General features: G+C 46.2%; 1 protein-coding gene across 3 annotated transcripts in view; it reads left to right on the top strand.

Moving 5' to 3' along the window:
* The window catches only part of LOC138581348 (protein bicaudal C homolog 1-A-like), a 361089-nt gene that overhangs the window by 167723 nt on the left and 172908 nt on the right, over nucleotides 1–20458 (top strand). For all 3 annotated transcript variants that reach the window (XM_069652613.1, XM_069652612.1, XM_069652614.1), the window contains exon 4: nucleotides 1661–1740. In XM_069652613.1, coding sequence (XP_069508714.1) covers nucleotides 1661–1740 — 80 coding nt within the window. The remainder of the gene's footprint in view (nucleotides 1–1660; nucleotides 1741–20458) is intronic.

The raw sequence follows: 20458 nt of genomic DNA, 5'->3' as shown, positions 1-20458 counted from the left end.
ATCAGCCCGGGTTGCCATCCTCATGGTGGGCACTCTGGGACTCACTTCAATCCCACCTAGCCCTTGCTTGCATAACTGCCAGGCCTATGCTGGCCCCAAGACCCAGACAAAGGGTTTTCCCAGGAGAAGCAGGGGACTTAAATACAGAACGAAGACAGTGATGGGAGAATATATAGTGGGAAGTAGCCCTGAATTTAGTAATGTGAAACCCCATAGAATTCTGTTTGAACCAAGAAACCTCCTCTGTTTCCACTTGCAGACTTTTGTTTGCAACAAAGAGACATTTTCTTTGGGCCCAGTGACTTTTCTTTGAACCCTTGGAGATGCCATCCTCCACAGAGTCTGGAAGGCCACTTCACCGGCTGCCAGCATTCTGATGAAGGAAATAAACCAGTTCAAAGGCATGATTCGTGTTGTGACATTTGAAGCGTTCATCACTGTTGCTAGGTGACATTTTGGGAGAGCAGTAAGGAGGCCATGTGCACAGTTCATTCTAGTGATTACCAGGGCTTGGACCACTGATCATAGCTCTGGTCTGGGTAAGTGATGCCTAATGTTGTTCAGTACACTAAGTTGAAAATGCATTGTTAGCCATATATTTGATGTTATGATGAATTGTGGCTTTTTGTCAAGGATGATGCAGCGGGAATTGTCAGTGGTCTCTAGGATGTAGGATATTCCAAGCTTTGAGCGATTCGGATTCCAGTCTTGGCTGAGGGGCTCCATTAAGGGAGTTGAAAGGAATAGAGATGTGACTGAACATAAGATAATGATGTATTGCTTTGTGGTGATCTTGACGTATTTCTTAGTATCATCAGCCAAGGTGGATCGAAATGTTTATGTTTCCGATCAGCTCACCCGGGGAATATATGTGTTGAAGAACATGGGAAAGAGGGCAAAACCTTTGGAGACACCATCTAGTGATTGGACTTGGGAAGAAGAGATGTTTCCAATCTTTACCCTTTAGGGCCGGTCTTAGAGGAACAAGGCAAAGTATATCAGGACAATTCCAGTCAAAGTTGGCTTTTACGAAGGGCAAAAGCATTGGATAATCACCTGCACCAAATGATGCAAAGAAGTTTACAAGGATGAGGAGACAGGACTCCCTGCTGTCAAAAAGCTAATCTGAATCATCTAAACCTTTGAACATGCCAGTATCTGTAGTGTGTCTTGGCCTAACACCTGATGGTTCTCCCAGTTAGGGTATTTCCATATGTAAATGGGTTTACTTGTGTCGCAAAAGTATGTCATTTCTGGCCCTGTACTAAGCGTGCCCTGCATGTAATCCTTCAGCCAATGGCTGGCTTTGGCCAGGAGGTGCTGCCATTAGGCTCCCTCTTACTTTCAGACCTGTGCATGGTTGGTTGTACATTTGTGCTTCTATCCCTTTGGGTATTAGCTTCTTCCATGACTCTTTGTGATTGCAACATGGTCATCTGTGCATGGGTTCTTTAAAGGCAGATTTATTTCAGGTGCACTTTGTCCTGTTCAACTAAATATGGCGATTCTGCGTCATTACATGTTACATGTTACGTAATGTGCAATTGTAACTGTGAACTGTCATGGTACATAATGTGCAATTGTAACATTGAACTGTCATGCCGTCTACATTCCTAGCATTTGTCAACCTAGTCATATTGATGTGTTTCTTTCCTTTGAGATCCATATGTGAAAGTGGAAGGGAAGAGAACAGATGTACTGGAAGCCAAGAAAAGGATTCTAGCTGTTCTGGAAACAAAGGTATATAATTCCAATAACTGTACTTGATACAATGTATCGCATTTGATTTTGTGGGTTTAGAGTAGACTGCAGACGATTGCAAACTCAGACACTTGAGATTGGTAACCAACTGAACAACCACAAGCTCGCAGAGCTTTATTACATAAAATTACTCCATGCCGTAAATTACCACTCCACAGAGGCTACCCCTGTGATGGGCAATAATGTGGACAGTACTGACATTACCAATACTGTCAAAAATGTGACATTACCACCAGTGTTAAATACCATCAGCTTTAAAAGTACTAACCGTACATCTTCATGATGCTTTCCCAGCAGCAATGCAAGTACTGCCGGGTAAATACTTGCAGGTGGTAAAAATGCAGTCAGTCATATATGTATATTTCAGCCTCTGGCATGTGACCCCCCCTCCTCACCCCCATGCTCACAATCACCCCCATCGTCATAAGGTTATTTACTGTTCACACAGGGCATATTTTTCATACTCCAGCAGCTAATATTGTGTGCTGCATTGTTTAATACCAACTAAAAGCTGGTCTTTTTTTTAGGCAGTGAATAATGCCAGGCCCTGGCTGTATTAGTTCCATACTGGGGATGGTGGCCTGCAATATCATTCTGCTGGCAGGTTTTTACCACCAGCGGTAAACCGGCAGGGTAGGGCTTTGCTAATGGAGAGCATTTTCCTTTTTTCAAAGGGAGTTTTATAAAAACTGTTACCGCCACAGTCATTTTTTCTATGGGCCTCATTACGACCATGGAGGTAGACATACCGCTATTTGCGGCATAGCTACCCCCATACCGGGTACCGGGTCTGGGTTCCCTGAATGGGGAAATACCAGGCCATTCCGACCTTGGAGGGCCTGGTATTTCCCCATTCAGGGAACCCAGACCCGGTACATCCCCATTCCCATTTGAGCCCCCATAGGGCTCAATGGGTATGGGGAGGATGCAAACAACAGGCCTGTTAATGACGGGCCCGTTGTTTGCATCCTAGTCTGCTCACTGGACCCACTAAGGACGCCTGGTTTTACAGGTAAAACCAGGCGTCCTTAGCAGGTCCCGCGAGGAGACCTCGTAATGAGGCAGTAGGGGGTTAACGGGGCCGGCAGCTCTACCGGCCCCGTTAACCCCCTACCGCCAGGCTCGTAATGAGGCCCTATGTGTTTTGCTATATGACCGAGAGAGTCAAGAGCAGGATCAGTACTGGATATTAGGTAAACCATTAGGCTTTGAGTGCTAGCCCAGAAAATAGACGTGGTGAAGTCAAACGACAAGCCAAAGGCTGTCTAACTGGACTAAAATTAGCATCTCCCCATCCTTGCACCTCAGAGGAGGGGGTGATAAGAAGATGGCCGCCCCAGGAGTGGACGGCTCTGCCAGGCACAGAGATGAGTATTTGCCTCCGAACTTAAAAGGGAGCCGATGCTGTCCGGCATTTGAAAGTGTGATGCTTAATCTGGAGTGGTGATCTGGGGTGACAGGAGGCAGGACATGACAGAATTCATTATTCAGATCAGCGGAGCATATGCAAAGTGCTGCTAACAAAGGGTTCAAGCTGATCTCTTGAGGTATGCAGGTACGCATAAACAAGGCCTGTGGAGAGAATAAAGCAAGCAGGCATGCCTTCTGCCACACTCCGCTAGTTTGTTTCTCTGAGCAATTATTCCGGTTCTTAAATACTGATACAAATTATTTCTTTTGAACTGAAAATCCTTCAGAGTAGATCGTTTTTAGCTTCCACTCAAAACATTTTTTTTCTAAACCTACATTTTAGGCTAAGATACAAGATTTTTGCCAGTTTGCATAATTTAAGAGCTGACAATATGGCACCGAACGAGTTTTTTACAAAGTGAAACAGATATTCCAAGAGGTTTAGGTAGACAGTCCTGGCTACCTCGCAGTTTCTAGATTTGAGTATACTGTGTATACATTGATTCCCACGCTAATTGCAATGTTTTAGGTGAAGTTTATATTACAGTGTAGACACATAGGGCCTCATTACACGGATGGCGGTAAGGATTTACCGGTACCGGTAAAATACCGGTACCGGTAAATCCTTACCGCCTTACTACGAGGTCCCTTTGCGGGTTGGGGGATTTAACGCCTGCTTTTTGCAGGCGTTAAAATCCAACCCGCTAAGGGACCTCGGAGCTAATTACGGCACCGCAAAATTGCCGTGCCGTAATTAGCGCCTTCCCCCTTCCCATAGAGCCCTATGGGGCAGAAATGGGAATGGGGAAGGGCAATGGTGGAAGGGGGATTTACCGCCCCTCCAACCTTGGAATGGGGCGGTAAATCCCCTTTCCACCAAGGCGGTGCCGGTATTTTACCGGCATGAGCCATGGCGCTAATAGCGCCATGGCTCACCGCCTACCGTGTAATGAGGCCCATAGTCTTGTGGTGTTCAGCCAACACGTGTTTCGACCCCGTGTGGTCTTTATCAAGGCGAACTAGTCAGAAGGTGGGGTTGTTGCCCCTGGTCGATCCCCTTTGGGGTTGGAGTGTTGTTGCTTTATCCCTGGATTGGGTCTTGGCTTTCCTAGGCTGTTGATACTGTCCCGGCGGAGCTGTTCTGGTGGAGGTATCACGAGAAGTCTATGCATGGACCTACAAAAACTACAGCCATGTTACATTCATTAGACTTTGTAATTCTTATCCTTGTTGAGTTTACGTAGCAACACTTAAGGGACGCTATTCATACAAGCATGACAACATCACAAAATAGATAGAAAACTGCACAGAAATATGTGCACAAGCCAAATGTTATGTCACGCTATTGGGATTTATACTGTGTGCCACTGCCATGTCCATGATCTCCAGGTGCTCAGAAGGATCTGTAAGAGAGGGGGGGGGTGTTTGGTTAGTGGAGAGACAACATACCCTGGGCTCTGCGTGTGGGTCGCTTTCTGGGTGTTCCCTGTGGAGATCATAGAGACATTGGCATCCAAATGGGAGGCTCCTGTGTCCGTGGTGCAAGGATACATTGACCGAGGCTGTGGTTTGTAATTGAGGTGGAGCGTTCAGATCTTTCATGTCAGTCGGCAGGGGTGTTTAATTGCCATGCTTGTGTGGCTTCGTTAGTGTGGTATTGTGTGTTGGAAAGTAGAATGTGAGCGTGTAAGTGACGGGAGCAGTCAAAGACCTTGATGGGCAGATTGGTGAAGGCTACAGACGATGCTGAAGACTGCATAGAGGGAATTATAAACATGGCATATCAGACATACAAAGGCAATGCAAGAGATCACACAGCATTAGAAGCCATAGAAAGACATGAACAATACCCATCAATCTGTTCAATGAGTTTAGTAAAGTTTAGTGGGGGTTACCATGTGGGTACTCACAGATCAGGCTTTGCGTTTGGTTTAAGCTTTTCTTCCCCAACACCAAACCCGGAATGGCTGATGCTGATGGAGAGATGAGGATTCCAACAGTGACAGTTGGAGATTGGGAGCTGGCTCCATCGGTGTGGAGGCCCAGTGTCTTGTCTATTGGCCTTAGTGACTTACCTGCCATACTTACCTCCGTGTGTTAGGAAGTAACAACAAGCAACAGAAAAGATATAAAGGACCCTGTGTCTTCTGTACCACAGAGCCACATCATTGCATGCTGGTAATTAGTAACAATCAGCCCTTGGCTCTATGGGGAAGGTGCATAAATACTGGTGCTGCCATTTTGGAATCAGGCAGCCTTTTAATGGCATCTGCCTCATTCCAAAATGACTCTATCACTTCCCAGCTTAGCTCTGTTTCTGTGATGCTCGCTGCGCATAGGCAGATTCGCCTCTATCTCTATGTGAATATGTGGAAGGAACATGTCTCCTAGTTTAGCACATTTAACATAAGTAGAAAAGCATTCAAACTGGGCGGAGCATCTTGGATATAACTATTTGAAGGAATTTCCATCCGGTGACCCTAGGGTATCTGGTCGCATTAAAGACAACTTAGAACTACAGTGGTTCCATACACAATAGTAATAGAAGGTTTTTACATACACAGTATTAATGGACCAAAGTTTCTCTCATCCTTTGCTGTTGCTGGAGGATTCATCAGGCCTCAATTTGAGAAAATAAAACCAGTTGCAATTACAATGCTTCCAAGATCAATGCTCCACAGAGTGACAATATTGGCTGAAGTGTTATTTCAGATCACACCTAATCATTATTCGCAGCACTTTGAGTAGTGAAAATGTCAACCTTCTTTAAGGATCTACTTGACAGAAAGTGTACGTGAGGAGAGGCAAACAAAGAGGGTTGCTTTGGACCACCATGATGGGCAGAGCAACAACCTTGCTCTCTGGGGAAGCCAGTCATTACTCTTTTATGTTTACCGCCTTCTTCCTAGTTCGGCAAACATGTTGTTCCAACAATTGTGCCCTAAAAAGGCAAAACTGTGTGTAGGTGAGTTAAGGGACAGTCGACTGTCCAGACAATACAAGCACCCCGCAGGTGACCTTAGCAAGATGTTTCATTGTAAAATGTGACATCTACTACCTAAATGTGTGGCGATCAAGTGTGCACGATTTGGTGAAAGACTTAGCTGTCTTTTACACTTTCCCCATGTGGTTATCCATTTGAGTAGACAGGGCACCGGGTTTGCAGATCACTTTGAACTAAAACTTTTTTTTAACACAGACCTGCCCATGGCTTCCAGACGGGCAGGACGACATATGTGTCTGTCTAATGAATGTATGGGATTGCACGCCAGTCATGAATCAATTGGTCATGGTTTTAAACACAAGTTAAATGCAGCGTTAGAACCTGCTCCAGGGGGTTCTATTCTGGTATGTGACTACCATCCATTCGAGTGGTACCATGCCAATGGCAAGCACCTCAAAAGAGGGCAAAGGTCACCTACCCCACAATAGAGCCCACAGATAAGGACTCTAACCCTATTAGAGATTGTGCAGAGGGAAGAAAAGGAAGCCTCGCCCGGGGATTCCTGTGACTGAGCTTGTCAATCTCCACAATACAAAGGGAAGCTTGGAATCTAGCCTTTCCAGAGCTCCCATCCCAAGCTTCCTGATTGGCTAGAGAGATGGAAACGGTGAGAAGAACAATGGCGAAAGATGCCATAATGAACTTTGAAGTCTGCAAACACATTCCAACAAGCATAAAGACGAGTGGGCTACTGTTCTGAGTTGTTGTGAAGTCCGTTGAGAGGAAGGAGCGACAATGTAAGTCATTTGGCCTCATCACGAGTTGGGCGGTATACCGCCCGGGCTTATAGCGTTACCGCCAAACCCTCCAGCGCTATTAGCGTGGGATCACAGGTTTGGCGGTAATGGTAACTCCCCATCCCCCATTGGTTCCATTGGACCCAATGGGGATTTTCGGCGCAATTAGTGCACGCTAATAGCTCAGTGCTAATTGTGCCAGAAAATGGGAATTTCCCTGGTGCATTCACCCCAGCACAGAGCTGGGGGTAAATGCAGCCAAAATCTTGATTTAGCAGACCCTTAAATGGAGCGGTAATAGCGTTACCACCGCATTTAAGTGTTACCGCCAAACTCATGATGAGGCTGATTGAGTTCTCAGTTCTGCTACCTGGCCCCTCCTTAGGCAGCCAGATGCACTTTCCGTATATTATAGACTACAGGTGGCTAATTTTCTGCACCACTCCCACTCTCCTCTAACCAACAGGTAGCCACAAGCATTGCCTCACATCTCCAGGAATAAAACATTACAACGGGGCTATGCTTATCGACAGAGATATGGATGAGTGTGCACTGGTCCAGCACCTTCCTTGGGGATTTGCTCCCTTTTAGTGCTTTGGAATCTTCCGTCTTTGCCACCCCAAATCACATATTTGGGATTTGCTAGACTCGCCAGTTCTTGTGATATTTGTCAGTGCTTCCAGATCCCACCTGAACTCAAGCTCATCGGAACTTACCTGAATTATCCAGGATAACAGACTCAGCTGAAATCACTGAGTGGTAATCTCCTGCCTGCTGCCAACCACTTCCGGGATTCTCTGAGCTTTAGTCAGAGACAACACACCTCATATGCGCATCTATCAAGCAGCGCAGTCACTGGAATCCTCTCCTCCCTAGTTGTAGCCACACAGGGATGACAGATTCGGTTACGGTCACTGAATGGATCATCCTGCCATCAACTAACCCGGGGATTTTCAGAAAATACTATCAAACTTCAGTTGAAACCTTTTTAAATTTCGAGGTTATACCTCTTCTTGATCTGCCCTCACAGCCTCCTCCCTCTGTGTCTTGCAGACTAATCACAAACTCAAACTGCGCATGACTTAGCTAAGCTGCGCATGACTTACCTAAGCTGCGCATTACTCACCTAAATTGTGGGCCTGCAATTTCCAAAACGACCCCTCCAGAACCTCAAAGGAAGTTCGGGAAAGTTCACTTCAGCTGAATTGATGGAAATCAGATAAATCAGCAGCTTACTCCCTCCAAACATAGATCAAGAAGTGGTGTGGACCTAGATAAAGAGTCTAAGTCTCAGACGAGTGTCAGAGGGCCAGGAGTCTGGGTTGGTTGGAAGAAGGCCAGCGTTGATTTCCCAGGTTTCCAGCAGGAATGGTCCTTTCAGTCCAGCAGTTTAATTCCGCGAAGGAGGCTGTCCACTGATCCTTTCCATCATTACCTGAAGCTGGCATTCCAGCTGGAAGTTACCATATTATGCTCCAGGTTCTGCTACCATCCTCTTTGACCACACAACCAAAATATCCGATGTTTCCTGTATCCTATCATCCACAATCTTTCCATAAAACACTATCGTGGCCGAGGTCTGCTCTCACCAGTGCCCTTTTCCAAGACCATTGGATGGCCTTCAGTATATTGATGCTTACAAGAGGATCCTGCAACCCTGTGATAACAGGCCATGATACAGTTTGTAGCTGCAAGGCAGAGAGTGGCTTCCCCATGGAAGTCCAGGGACTCAGTGTCAAGCAGTGTGGAGGCATAAAGAAATGCATCCGCAGCCAGAATACATGGTTCTTCATCCTCCCTCCATCTGGTGAACATCACCGACACGTATGCAGGATGTGCAATATGTGCATAGTACAACGTTGGGGCTCGTGCCATAGATAACAGTAGCAATCTGCACTATTCATTTTATTTTATTTATTTATTTATTTATTTATATAGCGCACCTAACCCAAGTGTATCTGGGCGCATTCTTCATATCAGCAGTTACAGTACAGGGTGAATGTTCAATACATTGTGGGGTACATCTAGGTTGAGGGGAATGAGTCATTAAGATACAGGGGGTTTAAAGCGCTGCATACGTTATCAAACATTAATAAACCTCTTGAGGCACACCATAGTATTTTACATTGTCATAAGTTCTCTTATACTCAAGGTCTTTTTGGCACCAAAAGGGAGAGAAACCAGGCCACGGGTTAGATAAAAAAAACTCTATGAACCGTAAGATGACCTCTGGTGTAGCAGATGTCTTGACATAAGGATTTTCCATGAGTGGAAGCCACCATTGAAAATTATTGCCCATAGAAATACAGTTTTCTGAGCTTAAATATCAACATCTGGCAGATGTCAATGTGAGCACCAATGGAGCTTTGATATGATGAAGGCTAGCCCTAATACATGCCTAGGGTGCTGCTGCAAAGAAACTTCAAATGGATTCACTTTTCTACAGGGCGGCAGGGCAGTTGTTTGAGCACTGCAATGATGTGCACTGCTCTCAAGTTTCCCATGTTCATTTGGGAAGAAGCCTTCCAGTCCCGTTTTTCTCTGGGAATTCTGGGAATTGTAGTCCTACATTTAAAACAGTAAAGATGCTACTACACGTCCCAGAATTCCAAGAGGAAGAACGGCAATGGATGGCTTTTTCACACCGACCTGGGAAACTTGAGAACATTGAATTTGTTTTTCAAGAGGAAACAAAATGGCCTGTCTGCAGTGTTCTGAATGGGCCTCAGAGGCCTTTTATGGATAAAGAATGTCACACTGTATGCTGAGAAGAGAGTGAATCTGAGAATAGAAAGGAGGGCAGATGTTGCATAGAATGTTCTGCAAGAAGCATGCAACCCCTTGCAGAGATAGTTCTTAAAGCTGAATCCACTGCCCGCAGAAAAGTAGGATGTCCTGGACGTTGACACTGCCCTATCTGCCGCCATAAAGAATCCCGGCACGGAATCCATCCATTGGAAAGGTGCTTGCAAAGGTCCCATGAAAAGTGATGCAATGGATGTTTTCAACTGGTTTGCAACAACTGCTCGTAGTAGCACTTTAACAGTGGAGAGACCAGGAGTAGGACACCAGCTGGCTGAGGCTGAGTGCTCCAGGTTAGTTTTGCTTGATGCTGGCATAACCAGGGCAGTTTCTAGCTAGCATGGTGCCCAGGGCGAAACACTAGAATGCACCCCCTGACTGGCAAACACTACTGCCAAAATACACCTCTGTGTCACGCAACAGAACCCTCCTCGATATCAATAAATCATTGCTCAATAAGTGAAGCTGGCTTCATTACATTGTAATTCAAGTACTTTACAGTAGAATTCTAATTTGAAAACACAGTTGTTGCTGCCCAAGTAAATGGTTCTTCTGTCACCGGCACTTTACGAAGGCCTGGCCTGAATGCAGTTTCAAACTGCCCGCACTGGCACACTGTGGTGTGAGCAGCCTGACGCGGTCTCAGTGCCCACTGACCACTGGTCATGTGTTGCAGGCATTCTTTTTGAACCATCTCACTTGTATTTCGCAAGGGGCAATACTAAACTAACCATATGAATTATTTTCTGATAGAAGGTTATCATTCCAAGATGAACAGTCTGGTACACTCCTATTTTACGCTTTCAAAACTCCTCTATTAGAGTGGGAAAGGGGACAAATAGCCCCAATGAGTGTTCCTGTTTGCTTTGCATTAAATCACACAGAATTCAGAAATCAGAGATCTCTATATTTGATAAACATGTCTGTGATAAAAGGGTTGTATGTGTGAATCAGTAAATACATAAAAGACACACGGCTTGGTGCTATCACAGCACTCACCTTAACATTAAAATGTCTGTAACCATGAAATATGCATACTTGCATACTCATTCGGACTTCTTTCGTTTTTGGATGTGAGGATAAAGGGCCTAATTCACAGAGCGTTTTCCAATGGGGTTTTGCCATTATAAAACGCTTCTGTGAATAAGGCCCAAAATAGCTGCAACATCAGCCACTCAGATGGGGTATAAGGGCTCTTTTGCTTCTTGTTTCTGAAGAATCTTAGATGAGGAGGGGCTAGGTCTCAGTCAGAGTATGCCCAGTCCCCAATAGAGAAACATCTTTAGGGAATTAAATCTATAGACCAGAACGGATACCCTACAAGAGAAATCCAATAACAAGGTATTGAAAGGCAGATGAATACTGAATTAATCGCCTCTGCCCCGCCGCTACCTCCATAACGTAGAGACGAGAGGAGTACATCATTCATAGAAGTTGCCCCTTGCCCGACTAAATGTCGCATGCATGAGAGGCAGTATTCACTAAGGCAACCCTACTGACCTTATCCCAGAACAATTGAAGAAGAGATGAATTTGCAAGCTATGGACGAAATAAACATGCTGTAACTGAAGATGACAATAGTAAGTGACCTCATTGCTAAACTGACACACGTAGACGCACGAAACACAAAGCAAATATGCACTCACCATAAAGATACACGGACACTAGGTCAAACTTGCATTTAGAAATTTAGAATGTTATCTGCATTCAATACACACTAGTGTAAGTGATTTCAATCCGGCACTTCATCTAAGTCAACACCTAGCGTGAAATGCACAACTGAAATCCTTATTTATTTATTTGTGTCTAAAAGTTCTTTTATTCTGAACGATGTACCACTTATATCACGCCCCTCTCTTGGAACCCCCCCGGTCACACTGAACCAGGAATCAGGCTGGTTTGCAAAGTTAAAATATTTATTTATATATTCACAATATAATCACACTATTTTTAATGGGGATACAATAATCACCAATGGGGTGATGTCACACTAAGCAATCTCTTTAATCACAAGGAGTAATAATGATCAAAAACAATGCAGCACAGCAATAATACTTTTGTGGGTGTGTGTTCATATCAAATAGCAATGTGGTTACTCTTTCCCCCTGCACACCCCTCAACCCCCCAATATGCAATGTAGACAGATAGGAAGAGAGAGAACAGGTTTCAGGAATGCAGAATTCAAACAAATGTCAATCCCAATTTCCCCCCAGCAACACGAGAGAGAAACAGAATTGATTGGCAAACTATCAAAATGGTTTTTAAAGTTGTCTGAGAATGGATTGGGTAAAACACTAAATATGGGCTAAATCACTGAAATTGTTTAAATTCTAATGGCAGCCGCTTTATATGGTTGCAGACACACACTAGCAATGATTTGACACCAATAAGCAATGTGCAAACTGAAATTTGAGGTTGGGTGCAATGAAAAGCTATTTTACACGTGTAATATTTTGGCAAAATGAAAATTTGCGGCAAACTTTGTGTGCGGTAATTGCAATTGTATGGGGATTCGAGATGCGGTTTCTGGTTCTCTGGAAAGCTTAGGATGTTAGCTACAAGCAGACATTTAAAATGTGTTTCTAGCATAAAATTTGAAGAAGTTATGGACGTTTTCGTGGAGGTTGTTTTTTTCAGATAGAGGCAAATTGGAAAACAGGGATGCGCTTTCAAAGGACAAACAGGATTTCTTTACACTAGGGTCAGACTATGAAGAAGTAATTTCTACACGGGAGCACAGCCACTAGACCAGGATGCCTCTGGATCAAGTTTCTGCCTGCCGAGGAGCTTGCCTTCTTCAGATGAAATATATCACCGCAAAGATATGTTAACAATACTATTACAGAAGGATCACAGTAGGGATGAGATAGAGAGTTCAGGCAATTCAAAAATATTTCTAACAATATCAGGTTCTAAATACAAGAGGAGATGGGTTTGAGATAGGGATTACTGTGGGCATTACATAGGCTAGTGACAGTCCTATACTATGGATACTCACATTATATATGTTTGAACAGAACCGTCAGGAATTCTGGTCAGTCAAGATTTCTGGGCAGGAATTCTGCTGGGCACACCGGACTGGGCAGGGTCTGCAATCAGCAAGGCGCTCTGGTCACCGCACGACAGGACTGGACAGGATCGGCACAGCACGGCACAGGATTGGGTTTAATCTGCCCTGGTTCTGCAGATAATTATTTGGCAGGCAAGCAGTTACAGCACAGCCCAGCTGTTTTCTTTGATTTCCCCTTTAAGTTTGTGGGATTCTGGTTCTAGAAGTTTAAGGCCTAGCTGAGAATGGTTCAGCTATAGAGTGGGCCTTTCTGCTTTGCCAAGTTTCTGGAGTCTTGAGCAAGGAATATTGATGAATCTCCTTCAGGGTGCTTTGCCAGGAACGGGGTATCGGGTGGATCTGTGTGTGTTTCTAAATCCTCAGCTGTCTCCTTTTATGCATTTGGTAAAGGGGTGTGTGTGCTGGATTATCCAAAGCGCGCCTCCTAGGCTGGCTATAGGTTACAATCTCCCCTCTCTCTTGATTTTAGGAGAAAACAGGGCGTCACCATGATGATGTGGTGTTGTGAGTCAGAGAATCCTCCCCTTGGCTTTTGAACATGAAATCTACTTTTAGTATAATACATATTTACAAATTTGCAAACTTTATAACAATAACATATCTAGATCACATATTTTGTGGAGCAAATGCTCTTCCAAGCCCTGTCATTGTAGGATCTTGTGTCGGCTTTTGACAGAATTCTGCCCTTTTGGGCCGGAACACAATATCTAGTTTAACCAAAAATGTGTACAACTGTGCGCATTGCATATGGGCATAAGCGTGTGAAGTTTCATGCTTTTGACATAAATACATTTGCCATAAAACCACAATTTTCACAGTTACTTCCCAGAACATAGCACACAGTTCTGGCTCCTCTTAAAATGTGCAGCCAAAAATTAGGTTCAGAAGTCCGGGGTTTACATATTTTTTATAATTGTACACAGTAAATTATCTTTTTAAAAATATGCTTTTTGTCCATTGTGAATCAACAAAAGTAGTCTGTCCCCGCCTCCTTCTCCTACTTGCAGCTCAGAAGCAATCTCCGCCCCCTTCCTTCTGGCAGAGGCCATTTACGATCCTTCCTGATTAGCATATCCTTGCCTTGGAGGAAGTCCATTATGCTCTTTCCACAGCAGCCCAAGTTCCCCTCCCCTCTTAATCAACACAAGGGTGTGAGTTCCTGGTCTAGAGAGCAGAAGGGAGGTGCCTGGCCCTGTGGGGGAAGTTGTTTGTGGTTTGGTTTGGAGTCAGGCTTAATTTTAAATGTCATTTTGTTGCAATTTTTCTTGGTTTAAATAAACTTGTAATTTTAAAACGAGCAGCTAGAACACTGGTTCCAGACTCTAAACCATGAAGTTTAAATTGTTACAACCTAGGTTACTCTTGATAACAGGTCACTTAGATTTCAGACATTAAATTACAATGGTACAAGTTTACAGTTTTAATGCAGGCTTTTGAAACAGTCATTCAGGCGACCGCTGGTACTGCGCCCAGATTTTGACAGATTTCACAGGCAGGCAAACTTGTGCTGTGGGTGTTTTTATTACCAATTCAGCTTTCCTGGATATTGCAATTTCACAATGATTTCTTGAATTCAGTAAAATGTGACACCCAGCGAGAATATTGGATGTTTTATGGTGTTTTGGACCGGCATTCTGCAGTTTCAGCAACCAAGAAAAGATTTAAAATGCAAGATTTCGGATTTCTGTCAGCAAGCACTGCTTTTCATGCAGGCTCCATTTTTACTTGTCGGGCAGCCCAGTGACATGTTTCAGCAGTGAGGTCTCCATTCCACCACTGACAACATCCATGGTAGATTTTGCAGCCATCTTTTTGTGCTCTATAGAGCGCAAATTCATTAGGTTTTGGCGCGCATAGGGAGTTTGCGGCCATTTCGATGATTCTGGTACCACCAGGACAACCACCAGGACACAGGGATGCCGCAGGGCAGAGCATAAGTGGGTTAATACATCCCGCACTAGAAACATCTCATAGTCAATGTATATGCTGAAACGCAAGACACATAAGACTATATAGAAAGCTTGCATAACGCAGAAGTGCAGCAGTAAGGATTGGCCATTTTGGAGAAAATGGGAGGCGCAGCCAAGTTAGAGTAAATGGAGAACACAAGGACGCCTCAAACATGCAGAGACATTCGGGTTGCTGAATTAGCGGAAACATTATTGCAGAGAAGGGAGGATCAGCTAGCTATAAAGTCAAACAGAAAATAACCATTCCCAGGCGCAAGAGCTATTTTTCTTAGATTAAGTGAAAAAAACAAGAGAAACCTTCGGATGCCAGGTGTGGGCCAATTAAAAGCTTAACATTGCATGACGATTAGCTCGATCAAGTCTCTAGAGGCAGAGGAGAGAAATATCACCCATATCGATAGGAGCTAAATACATGGTAAAAACTAAGCAGAATAATTCAAAACGTGGTCTCCTCCCACATGACTCATAACTCAAGGACAATATCCATTCTTTAGTGCCAAACACTGATATGCACCTGCCTCAACTCCCTAAATGTTTTCAGAACAAAGATGGCAGACAATGCCAAGTTCAAAGTTAGAAGCTCTGGCTTGTGGTTTAGGAAATCAGGGATGGTATCTGAGTTAATTAAAATAAATGGCTCCTTGTTGTCTCTCCCCCACAACAATGTTTTGCTTATATGCTGATGACCTGCCAAATGTCCAAGGTTAGTGAAGCGAGTGCCAACCAATCATTGCTCTCCAAAAATGCTGTCTTGCAACTTTCAGGAGCCAATTAAATATCATTATAATAATGATGTATGTATTACCTTATCACCTTAGGGATGGTCCGAGGTGGAGCCACCAGAGTTCTAGTTCCAATGAAAACACTGTCTAAATCCCTTAAACCAATCCCACCTACTGGAAGGTTTTTGTAAATGCAACATCAGTAATGACATATTTTGTGGTTATAAACTGTTGTCCTGCAGGAAAATCTTTCAGAGCGTGGAGATTCTTTGGGCCTGATTCACAGAGCCTTCATCTATGGGATTGCACCATTATACAATGCTTCTTTGAATCAGGCACTTTATGTTCATTGCTGTCCCTGTTTTATCTGAATTGTTAATAAAACAGGCCTTTGTCAATTACCTTGACTCTTCAGTTTTTAGGGTGCAGGATTTCCTGGCCTGTCTGTTGCGCTTCATACAAAGATTTCCAGCCCCCCCATTACAGAGGGAAAAATGTACAGAAAGGATTGTATGTCTTACAAACTTTAGCCTGACCAGTAAAAAGCCGATGAAGCATTTTAAACAAAATCGGCTTCTGATACGTGGTATAAGGCCCATAGCTCCTCTGCCACTACCTCCTTACCATTGCGGAGACCCCAGGGGTTATTTCTGCAAAAGAGAGCAGGCCCATGCTTTATCTAATAGGGCTGGCATAGGCATCACTTATTAGTGCTTGCCTGCTGCTAGTGAAAATCATGGTATGGCAGTGTAGAAAGGGTGTTTTGCCTCATTGATTTACATTTTGAGGCAACTTCTTTGATTGCTTTATGTGTTTAAGTCTGAGGACAGTATGGCAAACTCATTAGAGCCACATACACAAACAATTCCAGTGTGCTATTGTATGTATATGGGACTGTGAAGGGTGGAATTATAGTCGGAGACAGACACGTGCTAAAACAATATTTATTCTGGGTTTAAGGCAGCAGATGCTGTAAGAAAAATCATATGTCCTCCCGGTTAACTTCACCGGTATCTTGTCCTCCTATAATACCACGGTACTGGGCCTGGCTTGGTCCTATCTCGAGCCGCTGTCCGGATAGGCCCACCACTCTGGTTCGCTCTCCTCTCTCCTCCCCGTCTCCTGTGTAATGAGAACAACCCGTTAGTCTCCCTGGGTGCTCTTTTATCACAGGTGGAGGTATCAAGCCCCCACCAATCCCTGAGGGTTTGAGTTAACCCCCTTCTTATTGGTCCCTGGGACATGGTCCCTCCTCTCTTAAGGGTTGCTGTCCCAGCGTGTCGTTCTTCCCGATCCCCTGGTGGTGGAGGGCGGTGGTGTTGGCCCCGTTCCCCTGGTGGTGGAGGGCGGTGGTATTGGCCATGCGGTTGTGGCCGCGACGCGTATGGACGCGTCCTGAGGCTGGGCCCTCCCCCCCCCCAGCAACGTGCAGCTCTGGCAGCGTCATGAGCAGCACGGGGCCAGCGAGCCGGGCGCTGCTTCCCCGTATCCCGTCGTCGCCGTGAACAATGCTCCCCACCCCCCGGACTGGGGCGAACAGGTGAGAGACGAGCGGCCCCGCCGCGGCTGCACATAGCGGCTTCCTGCGTGGCCCCGCCGTGTCCCCCCGTAGCGGCTTTAGCCGCGCGGCTAGTCTCCGCGGGTTTCCCTTTCCCCTCTCTGGCCTCTCTGGCCGCGGACGCGACAGCGCCTCCCGACTCGTGCGGGTCGGCTTCGCGCCGCGGCCGCCGCGGCACCAGCCGAGGCGCTGCTGCTTCACACATCCCCACCCCAATCCCAGGCCGTTCGGGCCAGGGTGAACACCTAGACAGATAGTCAGCCACCAGCTGAAACTTGGCAGGCCTGTGCAATGTGACGAAATCAAAAGGCTGAAGGGAGAGAAACCAGCGTAGGACCCTCTGGTTCGTGTCCTTGTGTTGGGCCAGCCACTGGAGGGGTGCATGGTCGGTGTACAGAGTGAACCGGCGACCCAACAGATAGTACCGGAGCGAGTCAACAGCCCACTTGATGGCCAGACACTCCTTCTCAATGGTAGAGTAAGCCGCTTCATGGGGCAATAGTTTCCGACTGATGAAGCACACCGGTTGCAGGTCTTCTCCATTCCTCTGCGATAACACAGCTCCCAGGCCCTGGTTTGAGGCGTCCGTTTGTAAAAAGAAATGTTTCTGGAAGTTCGGGCAACAGAGGACCGGGTTGGACGTGATCCTTTGTTTTAGGTGTGCTATGGCGTTCAAGGCCTTCGGGTCGTTGGTCAGGTTGGGATTCCCCTTGAGTCTCAATGCGTCCGTCAAGGGAGCGGCTATCGAGGAGAAGTCAGGGATAAATCTTCTGTAATACCCGATCAATCCCAGGAAAGCTCGTATTTGTTTCCTGTTGATAGGAGTCGGTATATCTTGGATAGCCTGTGTTTTGGATAACTGTGGTTTCAGCACTCCCCCACCTACTATGTGGCCCAGATATTTGGTTTCATTGGTTCCCATCGTGGTCTTCCTGGGGTTGATATGTAGGCCTGCCTTCTGTAAATCAGCCACTACTAGTTCCAGATGGTTCAGATGCGATTCCCAGGATTGGCTGTATACCACAATATCGTCCAGGTAGGCAGCGGCGTATCCAGTATGCGGTCTCAGTATGATGTCCATCAATCTCTGGAATGTGGCGGGAGCCCCGTGAAGACCAAAGGGTAGGACTTTATACTGATATAATCCTCGTGGGGTGGAAAAGGCAGTTTTCTCCCTGTCCTGGGAGCGAAGGGGTATTTGCCAATATCCCTTGGTTAAATCGAGAGTGCTTAAGAAACAGGCTGCTCCCAGGCCCTCCAGGAGTTCGTCCATCCGAGGCATCGGATAGGCTTCGTATCGGGACACCGCGTTCAATTGTCTGTAGTCCATACAGAAACGAACCGAGCCATCCGGTTTAGGGACAAGCACTATGGGTGATGACCAAACGCTGACCGAAGGCTCGATGATGTCCATCCTTAGCATCTCGTCCACTTCGGAATTGATGATGGTTCGCCTGGCTTCGGGTATCCGGTAGGGTCTAAGCCTCACAGGTGGTCCGGGATCTGTTTTGATAACATGTTCAAGTACATCGGTTCTTCCAGGTAAGGCGGAGAAGGCATCAGCAAAAGGGGACAACCGGTTCCTGATGTCCGTCTTCATTTCGAGGGTTAGGGTGTCTCCCCAATTGACTGAATTTAGGGTATCAGGAACGGTGTTCGGGATCTCGTCCGGTTTGGCTTCCTCGATACATACAAAGGCGCTCAGAAGAGGCTCATTCCATTTTTTTAGAAGGTTGATATGATAGACCTTTTCAGGGGTGGTGCGATCAGGCTGGTGTACCCGGTAGGTTACTGGGCTTAGCACTTCAGTGACCTTGTACGGCCCTCTCCATCTAGCCAACAGTTTATTGGTGCTGGTGGGCAGGAGTACCAATACCTGGTCCCCTGGGTTAAAGGTTCTCATACGACTCCCCTTGTTATAGTTTCTTTCTTGAATTGTTTGGGCACGTCCAAGGTTATCTTGGGCCAGGGTACGTAGGGCGGTTAGGTGTTCCTTTAATTCCTCTGTATACTCGGTTAAAGATACTTCTTCTGTGGTTTCCCATTCCTCTTTAACCAGGTCTAGTATTGTTCGAGGTTGTCTCCCAAACAAGAGCTCGAAGGGAGAGAAACCGGTGGATGACTGGGGGGTGTCTCTTAACACCATTAACACTAGGGGAATCACCCGATCCCAGTTTTTTCCATCTGGTCCCGTCACCCTTCTTAGCATCTTCTTGATCGTTTGATTATAACGTTCTACCAGTCCATCAGTCTGGGGATGATATACTGAGGTTCTCAACTGGTTGATCTGGAACTGTCCACATACTTGTTTTAAGAGGGTCGACATAAAATTGGTCCCCTGGTCGGTGATTATCTCGGAGGGAATCCCTACTCGGGCAAAGAATGGAATCAGCTGGTCGCATAACAACCGGGCCGATGTTCCCTTTAGGGGAAAGGCCTCGGGGTATCGAGTAGCGTAGTCGACTACGACCAGTAAGTATCTATAACCCCGGCTGGCTGGTTCCAGGGGTCCCACTATGTCCATGCCGATCCTCTGGAATGGAATCGCAATGAGGGGCATTTTCTGTAGTGGTGCCTTTGCGGGTAGAACCCCGCTAGTCAATTGGCAGGTGGGGCAGTTCTTGCAGTGTTGGGCAACTTCTCCATAAATGCCGGGCCAGTAAAACCTCTTTAGTAGGTTTTGTTGGGTTTTAAGAGAGGCCATGTGACCTCCACAGGGATGGTTGTGGGCCAGTTGTAGCACTATAAGTCGGTGGCTCTTTGGTAGCACCAGTTGTTCCTTCATGGCGTCATCGTCACCCTTATACCTTCGGTATAGGAGACCTTGTCGCAGTAGAAACCCTGGGCCTCTGGCGATGTTGGGTTCCCCTTCCCGGGCGGCTCTTTCTCTGGCCACTCGTAGGGTGGGGTCAGTCAGGGTCTCGCCCCTTATGGTGTCTTTGTTGTCTTCTAGCTTCCAGTCAATAGGTCGGGTCATGTAACTGGCCTGACACCATGCCATCCGGGTCCTCCTCTTTCGCCCGGGTGGGGGTTCCTGGGAGACGGGGTCGGTTCCCGCCAGATCGGTTTTGGACGGGGACTGCCCCTCCCTGGTGTCCCTTAATGTCCGACCGAAACCGGGGAGGTCGGTCCCAATTACCACCGGGGTTGGGAGACAAGGTAGGACGGCAACCCTCAAGGGAGAAGAGGTTTCATTCAAGTCAATCACTACATCCTTCATCGGATAACATTTGGTGTCCCCATGAATGCATCGGATAGGTACAGTTACGTTAGGTAAGCAGGGAGCGTTACTCACGGTTGGTGAAATGGCGGTCTGCCTGCTGCCGCTGTCCAAAAGGGCACGTGATGGTCTGCCGTCGACTCGAACGTCCACCACATATGGTCCTGGGACACCGTTCTCGTCCATCGGGGTCAGATAGCCGAT

Source organism: Ambystoma mexicanum, chromosome 3p, assembly GCF_040938575.1.
Source record: "Ambystoma mexicanum isolate Mex_15411 chromosome 3p, UKY_AmexF1_1, whole genome shotgun sequence".
NCBI classification, from domain to species: domain Eukaryota; kingdom Metazoa; phylum Chordata; class Amphibia; order Caudata; family Ambystomatidae; genus Ambystoma; species Ambystoma mexicanum.
This window is presented reverse-complemented; position numbering and strand designations above follow the sequence as displayed.